The 12,008-nt window shown below is 30.3% G+C and overlaps 1 protein-coding gene across 1 annotated transcript; it reads left to right on the plus strand.

The window, feature by feature from the left end:
• The first annotated feature begins 3,547 nt into the window (after positions 1-3,547).
• Positions 3,548-7,188, plus strand: LOC107432931 (uncharacterized). The gene is made up of 3 exons (XM_048465761.2): positions 3,548-4,393; positions 5,812-6,354; positions 7,087-7,188. The coding sequence occupies exons 1-3, from the start codon at positions 3,548-3,550 to the stop codon at positions 7,186-7,188; spliced, it is 1,491 nt and encodes a 496-aa protein (XP_048321718.2).
• The last annotated feature ends 4,820 nt before the right edge of the window (positions 7,189-12,008 follow it).

Below are 12,008 nucleotides of genomic sequence, written 5' to 3' on the forward strand. Positions count from 1 at the left end.
TTGGCTTGGCTAGGTGTGGAAGAGTCTCATGGTGGACAAGTTTCTTTTCCATAATCAAATGCCGAGTCAACTGTCTCATGTAGCTAGGAAAGAAGGGAAATCTGGGCAAGACACCATTAGAGGAAGTGGGTAGTAATTAAACCCAGTTGAAGGAGAAGAAGAAGAAGCAAAATGATGGGTCTGGAGAGTGAACCAGAGAAAAGGATTTTTGGGGAATGACTATGGAGTGTGAGGAGACATCGGATGGCTTTGGGGGAGTTTTTGAATTTGCTTGTTTTCCAGATTAATAAGCGTTCCTTCCTTGTCTATTGTAATTTTGACTTTGAGATGCTTATTGACCAAATTCACAGAATTTGAATAATTTGATTTGCTTATATAGAGAAGACAAAGCTTTGGGAACTTGTAGATGATGAAGAATATGAATTGGCTTTTTAACCCCTAAAATCATATGCCAAATTAACTTACTTGATTAGTGCATGCCATTTAACGCCACCTTTTTAATGAAACTAAGGATTTGGAGTGCTGTTGCACGCTTTTAAAAGTACAAGGGATATGTGCATAAATTTAAAAGGTCCAAGAGTAAAATGTTACAAAGCTGATAGTTCAGAGATGCAATAAATCGTAAAATTTTAAAAGTAAAATATCAGCATAGTTTTTTGGAATGAAAATATCAATATAGTTGAAAAATTAATTGACGATATATTAAACACTTTAATTATAAAAAAAATAACAATTTTAGTACCTAAGAAACTTTTTATTTTAAGAGCAATGCTACGATATCAAAATATTAAAATAATGTATTGTTATTTTGTTAATTAATAAATTAATATAATCTAAATTGAATAAGTGAAAATTTGAAAAAACAAATGTAGCTAAATATAAGATAATAAAATAGTGATATTTCATTATTTGATAAAATATTTTAAATAGACTTGTTGGTACATGACATTTGGTAAAGTGATTATTTTTTTATATTTTTTTTATATAATTGCGTATAATTTGCTTATGTTGAGTATTAGTTAGTAAAATATAAACAATTATAAATTTAAAAGGAAAAAAATAAAAAAAACAGTTTGAAGTTGTTTGAATTAGACTTGTAAATAGGCTCAAACAATTCAAAATCAACTCTCGTAATGGACTCAAATTTAGCTCGCGCAAGCTATGCTCACAAAAAATATGAGCCAATCTTGAACAAAAAATAAAGATTGAATAATATAAAAGATGATTTTGAGTAGTTTGTGAGTAGCTCATGAAAAACTTCAATTTATAATTATATACATATATATATATATATATATATATATATATATATATATATATCATATTATTGATCTAATAATGTAGAATACTTATAATATCAATTTAATAATATAAAATGCTTAAAATATATTAATAATATAATAATTATTTAATTTTATAAAATGCATTTAATGAAACAAATGGAATGCATTAATAATTTAATGATGTATAGAATTAATAAATCAAGAGTTCAGTTTTTTTTAAAAAACTTTTATCTTAAAATAAGCTGAACCGAATTGGATAAAGTTTGAATTTTCTATAAATGAAAGGAGTTAATTTTAAGCATTGAATTTCAAAATTTGACGAGCTTAAGCGGAGTTTGATCATCTACAAACTATATGAGCTGAGTTTGAGAATTGTAATACTCGATTTAATCCGATCTATTTACATCCTTAATTTGAATTTAGTTTTATTTTTTTCCCTCTACTTTATGGTTTACTTAAATGCCTAATAAATTTTCAATACTACTAACTAGTGCTTAAACATGATACAAAACAAGAATTAAAAATCAACCATATTACCAATAAAAATGATTTAATCATAATACTAATTACGTGGCCAAAAATAAATTTTGTTACACTAAAAGTCTTTCAGCAAATACAAGAGGTTAAACAATATAAATTAACTTTATCTACGTCTAATAAGGACTCAAGATTTTTAAGGAAAAACCCTTAGATAACCTATATGAATGGTTTTGATTGTTGAAATAATTTAAAATTTTAATCAAGAAATTGCAAAAGAACAAACAAATGAAAAATATTTCATAAAGATATAAATAAATGGTTTTGATCGTTGAACTTAATTTGAAGGTTTAACTGAATTGACATTGTCCAAATGAAGTGTTAAAGTGCTGTTAATTATTAAATAATTAACCACATAATATCATTCTTATTGGAGATAAAAAGGTTAACATTAATGTCAAAATTAAAATTTATACCAATAAGCTGAAATTGTAAATAAGCATTAGTTTTTCTAATCTTAGTTAAGTTTTTTCTGTCGTAGAACTTCTGACTAATTCAAGGCTTCATTTCTCTCTTACTAGAGGGATAGTTCTTGTTGCGTTAATTAATTTATCTCATTAACACACCTATTTCGCAGACTTGTCACATATAGTTAACTTTTATTACTTGTACTTATTTATATGTAATTATATTGGTTTTAAACACAACTTCTAATGAAAGACATTTTAGTTTGCAAAAAAAATAAAAATAAATAAAAACAAATAAAAAATACAAATAAAATAATAAAATAATAAAGTAAAATGACCTAGAAATAATTAATTCGTGTAAAGAGCTAATTTTGCCACAGAGATAATTAAAAGACGAATTCTAATTCAAGTAAAATATTACCAAACATTTTTTTTTTTTTTTGGGTCACAAGATTTATTAAAGGGGCACAATAAAAACAAAATAGTCATCCAATTATAGATCCTCCTACCATATCACACATGCCAAATCATCAAACTATACCTATAAAACAATTATTAATTCATCCCTATACCTACGAATACCAAACGCACCCTTAACAGATTTTACTAATCAAGTTAGTTGTAAGTACTTATAAATCTTTCAATTATATAACTAGTTGTAAGTACTTTAAAGCTTTCAATTATATAACTAACTTTTAATAAGCTGAACATTCTTTAGTTTTCTTTTTCAATTTTGTTATTTTCTAGTTATGAAAAACCAAATATTTAATGTGTGCCACTGTAGCTTGATATGAACCTAATTAATAAGTATATATATTTTTCTAGCATACCCAAACAAATTGTATATTATTAACTAGTTATCAAACCATATCTGGACACATATATATATATATATATATATATATATATATATGTAAAAAAATATACATAAGGCTTAGACAGAGAAAACCCATTTGGGAGTGAAATATATCTATTATATATAACGGTGTTTAAGAAGTGTAGGATTAGTTTAGGAGATAGATATAATACAAAATATTTCCAAATTCATTTTGATTCGTCAAGAAATTTCAATTAGATTGGAATTCTTTTAGTATTATATTTCACATACACTCCTCTTGTTCTTCTATGTCTCTTCCAATTCCATCTCTTTCACAGCTAATATGAAGAAGAACAAGAACAAGTACGTTATAATAGGTTTCCTATTTTCTTATGTTTTATTATTTTACTCTGTCCTCTAACAATCTATAATTATCACCATTCTCTTTTCTTGTTCTCTTTTATTCTTCAGCTTATAAAAATACTCAAAATAAACCAACCTCAATGAAAAACAATCTTAAAGATCTGGAAATCTTCCATGGTTCTTGTACCATAAGGTCCATGGTTTGGCCCCTCTTCATTATAATCGTCATCTGCTTTTCTTTCTCCGCAAGTTACCTTTCCCGTTCATGTTCCTGTAACCAAACAGCACCCTTCCTCATCCCACTCGACAAATCCTCCTCGTCATCTTCTCCCATACCTCCACCGCCACCGCCATCTCCGCCGTCACCACCGCCGCCACCTGCTAAAACGAATCTCTCCCACATAGTTTTCGGCATAGGAGCCTCGTCCAAGCTCTGGAACCGCCGGAAAAGCTACGTGAAGCTATGGTGGAGACCGGAACAAATGCGGGGGGTGGTTTGGTTAGACAAGCCGGTGAAGATGAAACCAGAGGAAGTAGATCTTCTACCGCCATTGAAGATCTCCGGCGACACTTCGAATTTCAAGTACAGCCACCCAAACGGGCACCGTTCCGCCATTAGAATATCTAGAATAGTTTCAGAGACGCTGAGGTTGGGAATGAAGGATGTGAGGTGGTTCGTAATGGGAGACGATGACACTGTTTTCGTGGCTGATAATCTCGTTAGGGTTTTGCAGAAGTATGATCATAATGAGTTTTACTATATCGGAAGCTCGTCGGAAAGTCATGTTCAGAATATTGCATTTTCGTATAACATGGCTTATGGAGGAGGTGGGATTGCTATAAGCTATGGATTGGCTAAAGAGATTGAGAAAATGCAGGATAGGTGTTTGATGAGATACCCTAGTTTGTATGGTTCCGATGATAGGCTTCAAGCTTGTATGGCTGAGCTCGGTGTTCCTTTAACCAGGGAAAGAGGATTTCACCAGGTAAGGATTTGTTGATTTATTTATTTATTTATCTTTTTCATGGTTTCATTTTGGTTGATAAGAAAACGTGGGAAAATATAAAAAGAAAATATGGGAAAAGATAAAATGAAATCTTTTTAATATTTATCTGGTTGTTTTGTAATTCAAAATTTTTGATAGAACCTAGGGACAAGTACACCTAGTCCAATCATATATCCATTTCCCATAGATGAATTTGACGAAATTAGAAAATTGTTCTATCATGTTTTTTTTTATTTTCGATAGTTGGAATGCTACTTAATTTTGCCAAATGCATTATACAAATTGGCATCATTGGATTAACGTGTCAAGAAAAATATAATTTATGGCAATCTGATCATTTGTTTAATTTAAAGGGTTAAGTTAAAAAATTGTAGTAGTTTAGAATGGTAAAGTATAATTATTTCTAAATTTTAAATATAGAATATGAATTTGGAGTTGAACATGATAAAACTGTATTATCAGATTAACAAAACAATGTTTTAAAAATGCTAGAACTATTGGTTTGGAACTTAGTATTTTCCTTTTTCAATTATATTGTGTTTGTTTATTTTGATGGTAGGTAACCTAAGATTTCCAGACCAGCATATCCAATTTGACCATACTACAGTGAGAAATTAAGGAGACCATAACTAAATTCAGTCAATCCCTCTTGCTGCTTGTCCATATATATGATTCCAAATATTAATAATATATTGAATAGAAATCTTCTTGAACCATAACTGACTAACTTATAAATAACCTTTTCTTTTCATGTTTTGGGATTAAGTCCTATGACCCATATTTACCTATGGCTTTAACATATTGGCTTTGGGGGCCAAAAATTTATAGATTACACCAATTTTAAGTATCATAACCGTAAATTGATTCCACTTTTGATTATAAAATAAAAATAATACCATCTTATGATAGAATTGCTAATTTCACTCTCATATGAGGCTGAGATTGGTGATTGATTAATCTACCTTTTTGGGTTCTAGCAAAAAAACAAAAACAAATAAAAAAATAAAAAAATATACCTTTTTGGGACACCTGGGTAATTTCTGCTACCACTGTCTACCACTCAATTTTTTTTTTCTTTTCATTTTTTAATGCAATTTTCTTTTTTACGTGTCATGTGGTAGCTAAGCTAATTAAATATAAGATAATAGATTAATATATAGACTGGACACCAAACTTGTTTATCAAACGATATATTAGTTTAACTTGTATTTGTCCGTCAATAATTTTAGTAGCTAACATATATAATTTGATATTCAAAATTTAATAAATTAATTTCAAGTTTGTTGTATTGTATTACTCACTTTAATAAGGAATTGTAATATATTTTTATTTTTAAAGAAAAATTGTTGGTTGACCCTTTTTTTTTTTTTTTTCCCCCTTCTTCTCTCTCATTGCAGTTTGACGTGTACGGCAACTTGTTTGGGCTTTTAGCAGCACATCCAGTGACACCTCTAGTTTCAATCCACCACCTGGACGTGGTGAAACCCATATTCCCAAATATGGGTCCCATTGAAGCAATTGAAAGGCTAAGACGCCCAATGAGCTTGGACTCTGCTGGGCTTATGCAACAATCTATTTGTTATGACAGAAGGCGGCGCTGGACCGTATCGGTTTCTTGGGGCTTCGCTGTGCAAATAATCCGGGGCTTTATCAAGGCCCGAGATATGGAAATTCCGGGTCGGACCATGCTCAATTGGTATCGGACCTATGACGAAAATGGGTACCCGTTCAATACCCGCCCATTTTTCGAGCATAAGTGTCAGAAACCTTTTGTATATTACTTGTCCAATGCGGTGTTTGATTCAAAAACCAACAAAACCATTACTGAGTATATTTCGGATCGGGCACGAAGCCCAAAGTGCGAATGGAAGATGGCTAATCCATTTCGGATTCAGAAAGTAGTGGTTCATAAAAGACCCGACCCAAATCTTTGGGACAAGGTAAATTTCAAGGCCCTCATGTTTTGATTTTGTCCTTATTTTTATATTGGCGTTTTAGTTTTACCGTATGCCAATATGATTTTTACTGCATACAAAGGACAAATAATATAACAGATACCAATTCATCAAAAGAAAATAAAAACCAATTTAACGTAAACAAATAGTTTTGCGTTGTTTGGTAACACATTGAACATTGATTTTCGACTTTTTCTATTTAATTATGCATAATTTATTTACTTTAGGTATTTATTAATACTAATCAGGAGTAGTCGGAGTTTGTTTGATATCAATTAACTATAAAGTTAAAAATATAAAAAAAGCTACCAACTCAACTTGAACACAATCTAAAATGGTTTTCACTTGGGTTTTTTATTTTTTGATTTTTCTTTCCCTTTAAGTTTATAGTTATTTTTGTCGGTTAAAAGTTTATACTTATTAGAGATACATACTAAAATTCTAATTACCTCTAATTAATATTACTAGCAAACATTTGATATAAGTAAATTATACATATTAGATAAAAAAATCAAAAATTAAAAACCAAAAATGGAAGTGCTATCAAGCAGACACGTTAGTTACTTGTTATTTTGATTTTTTTGTTACTTATAAAAATGTTGTCGTTAGAGAAGAAAGTTATAAATGTTGTCAAAATTGTTGTTAACAGTTGTTTTTTGAAAAATGTTGTCTATGATTTAATAACTGTTATTTATTGTGCGTTGGGAATTGAAACAGTCTCCAAGAAGAAACTGTTGCAGAATTTTATCAACAAAGAAGAATAGCACCTTGATGATTGATGTAGGAGTATGTAAAGCAGGTGAAGTTGTAGAATTTTAGAGATGGGTGTATTATATAGACTTTTTCCATAGAAAATTTTGCTATACTTTTCATGTCCACAAATTGGATGCTAGATATTAGAGATTTTAATTAGTTTTCTTTATTAGAAAAAAAAAAAAAAAGGAAGACAAAAAAATGGAATGCATTTCAGCTCAAAATCCTTTGTCAAGTTAATACCATGTTTCCTTTAATGTTGCTAGGTGACATTACTTTTAGGTAAGTATTAAATTATTCTTCTTTTAGCCAAAAAAAGTATTAAATTATTCTTTAATTAAAGTGTAAAAAATTTACGTCAACTATTTTTTTTTCTAAGTTATTCAGACCTGAATGAATTCCAACGAAAGTAAAGGATTCTTTTCATTGCATATATATCGTTCAAAATATTAAATACTAGCTAATAGCAATCAATTTCGTGACAGATATTAGCACTTCCTTCTATTATACTACCTTTATCTATAGATATCTTACTAAATATACACACACACAAAAAAAAAAAAAAAAAATCCTATAGATACCTTACAAGGGGTGTATTTAATTAGAAATTTAATGGATTTTAAAAAAATTAATATATTTGATGGAATTAATTGATTTTTTTAGAATTCTATAAACTCCACATGGATTTTATCAGATTCCTATATGGAGTTTAATGGAGTTTGTAGAACTTATATTATAGATTTTAACAGATTTTTATGGAATTGTAATGGTTTAAATTTTTTTTATATAATTTATTTTACTATTTAGTGAAAAATATAATTTATTTTAGTAGAACAACTATATCATAAGCATAGTTTTTATTTATTTATTCATTTTTATCACACTATAAGCATTGTTGTACATTTATGATATTAGACAAATTAACAAATAAGCAAACAACATGTAATGAATATTAAACTTTAATAATATCCTTGAAATATTTTTAAAAAATGAAAAATAGAAAAAAAAAAAAAAACATTGACAAGATGAATTAAAATAAAATTAGATAAATATATCAAATAGTCCTGTATCATCTCTTTTATTTATTATTATATGCAAAATTTTATTTTCTTAAAAAAAATCATTGGTCATTACTTTGATTTCTTGCATTTTGGGCATCTATCCACATATTTAAAGCCATTGTAGTTCTCCGTTCATTAGTATTATCTCATTCTTGACTTTTAAATAGTTCCTCAAAATTATTTTCTTCAGCTTCTTGTTTTAATAATGAGAATGGAGATTCATTATTTGACTCTATAGGAAACTCATCAAAGCGACATTCCTTACGAAGAAAATAGTGCAATCCAGCACAAGCTAAAACTAGCTCTGCTTGTGTCTTAAATAGAAATTGAGGTGCAGATTTAAAAATTGTGGATCTATATTGACTATACCAAATATCCTCTCAATTACATTTCTTAAAAAAAAGTGATAGAGTTTGAACAATTCAGCAGCAGTTTCGGGATGATGACCTAGACCAGAAAAATCTTGCAAATGTTATTGAACCCCTTGAAATGGAGCTAAAAATTGTCGACGATTTAGAAATCCATAATCCACCCGAAAATATTTACCTAACAATATAAGATATTAATAATTAATTCACAAATATTATTTTTGTAAAAATTAGCACATATTGAAAAATATATATAATAAAAAAATTATATACCTTGTAGCACTTTAAGTCTATTCCTCCTTAATAAAGCATCGTGTAGCAATTTTGATAATTGGAGACAAAAATAATTTATTTTCCTAATTTTTTCTTAAATTTTTTATTTAAAAACCATATTTCCCACTTATAACAAGATACATGTTTTATTTTATTTTATTTTAATTTAATTTTATTGCTTACACGCTGTAAAATGATAACCTATATCTTGACTTGCTAATATTTTTGAGAGCTACTATTTTTTAACCACACTATGAATAAGTTTGGGGAGCTTCAAAAATGCATTTAAGAAATCTGATCGAAAAGAACTTCTAAATGCTGGTGTGTTCTTAATTTGAAGGTAACTATCTAATGAGTAATTGTATTAGCAAACACACCTTTTTTTGCATTGGCAAACAAGATTAGATTGAAGGAATAAGGATGATTCCTAAAGATGATTTACTATTCCATATTCCAAATTCTAAAGCCTACTAGTCCACCACACAACCAAAATAATAGTTGCATAATTTAACACAAACTAACCCAAGCACCCACCAAAAGTATCCTAGTAAGTTAACTCAACTAATCAAGATTCTATATTCCATAATAGGAAATTAAAAAACATCCAAAAATCAGAACACTATAAATAAAAGCTAAATAGATTATTGGGCACCTACACCAAGATGCCAGCCAAGGGGTTCGATATCAAATAATATCCTCTGGTTGGTGTATTCTGATGACCTATACAATTTGGGCACCTATTATGTATATACAAACAGACTTGCACTAACAGATACTATAATTAATCTCATTTTAAATATGTGTGTGTATATATATATATATATATATATTTTTTTTTTTTCAAGCGAAAAACAAGAAGAGAATGTTAAAAATTTTATGGATCTAAATATACATAATAAATTCCATAAATAATAAATTACTAACCTCCAAACGCAGCCATTGATAAATTAGATCTTTAATCCTGCAAAATAGAAACAACGTAAAGTAGTGCTATGGACACACTACTCTCAAACCACTCTCAGATTTCTGAAAACCTTAATCTCCAAATACTGTATGGTATTTCTGTTTGCTTGCCTTAGACCCTTTAAATAGTCTCTGCAAGTCAGACTTATCCAGTAATTTTTTGACACACATAAAATAATAATAATTTGATAATATAATTATATTAGGAAAAATATGGATAAGTCAATGGGCTTATAAAGAGAGTTGGTCCTCCAGTCCAATGGGCCAACTGGAGTCTTATAGAGAGTGTGTGAGCAAGGGCCCTACTATAAAATAATAAAATAAGCCAGTCCCATTAATGGCATAAATAGGCCCTGTAAGTGAGTAATTGATTATGCCAAGTCAACAAATATTAATTTAATTCAACATTCTCCCACTTGGACTGCATAATCATCATCATATAAAATCCAAACTCACTTACTATATAATCTCCCGAACCATAATGCCATTTCATCCAAATATATAGTATACCGACAGGGCACAACAATATACTAGACTAGGCAGTAGAGATTTTCTCAGTAAATCTCCCATAACATTATACCATTTCAACTGAGTACTTTGCATGCTATAAACTCAGTCTAGGTAGTAGAGATTTACCTAACCATGTGCAATCCCCCAACACACAAAACCATTTCATTCAAGCACATTGCGTATCGACAGGATACAACAATATACCCAAACTAGGTAGTAAGGATTCACCATGGCACCTGTGGATCAACATACACATATATATAGACTAATAGTCTCAACAGGCCTGTAAATACAAAGAGCAATAATATGTGTAATAAATCATCTCATAAATAAATAAATAATGATCCACATACATCAATGTATTAAAATATTCAAAGAAATAAATAATTCTCAACATGGATATTACTACAGAAAATATAACAAACTCCCACTGACCCACAGCAGTCTCAACTACCTAACAATCCCATACGGGACACATGCTCCTCAAATATGCCTACCGGTAAAGCCTTGGTCAGTGGATCTGCCACCATGCTATAAGTCGGCGTGTGAACAACAGTAATGAGGCCCTTTTCAACTTTCTCCTTTACCACAAAATATTTTACATCAATGTACTTCGCACCAGGAGTACCTTTTAAATTATTGGAGAAAGACACCGCTGTAGTATTATCACAATACATCATAATAGGCCTCTCAATGGAGTCAACTACTCCTAAATCACGGATAAAATTCCGTAGCCAAACTGCATGATGGGTAGCCTCATAACACGCCACATATTCTGCCTCCATAGTCGAGGATGCTGTCACTGACTGCTTGGCACTCCGCCAAGACACAGCACCTCCTGCCATGATAAATATATAACCAGTGGTAGATTTCTTATCATCCACACAACCTTTATAGTCTGCATCACCATAACCCACTACTTTAAGAGAGTTGGTGCGACGATATGTCAACATATGATCATTAGTACCCTGAAGATACCTAAAGACCTTTTTAACTGCTTGGTAATGAATAGGACTGGGATTGCTCATAAATCTACTAAGCACATCCACAGCAAAGGCTATATCAGGCCGTGTACATGCTTGAGCATACATCAAACTACCTACTGCTGAAGAATAGCGAACATTCTTCATGGCCATCCTTTCTCTATCATTCTTGGGACACTGATCTTTAGAAAACTTTTCACCTTTCGTAACTGGTACACTTCCAGGAGAACAATTATGCATATCAAATCTCTTAAGGATTCTATCAATATAAGCTCTCTGAGACAATTGCACTACATAATTAGCCCTATCTCGAACAATCTTGATGCCCAAAACAAAAGAAGCCTCACCAAGATCTTTCATATCAAAATGGTTGCACAACATCTGCTTTGTCTCAGCTAATAGGTCAGTGTTATTAGTAGCCAAAAGTATGTCATCAACATACAACACCAGAAATATAAAACTGCTCCCACTGACCTTCATATATATGCATCTATCAACAACATTCTCCTTAAAGCCATTTTGGGTGACAACCTCATCAAACTTAAGATACCATTGTCTTGAAGCTTGCTTAAGACCATAAATAGATTTCTTAAGCTTACAAACCAAATTACTATTCTCCGTTTGTTGGAAACCAACTGGTTGAACCATATACACATCCTCATATAAATCACCATTCAGAAAAACAGTTCTGACATCCATCTGATGCAACTCCAGGTCATAATGCGCGA

This window comes from Ziziphus jujuba, chromosome 11, assembly GCF_031755915.1.
Source record: "Ziziphus jujuba cultivar Dongzao chromosome 11, ASM3175591v1".
Lineage (NCBI taxonomy): Eukaryota > Viridiplantae > Streptophyta > Magnoliopsida > Rosales > Rhamnaceae > Ziziphus > Ziziphus jujuba.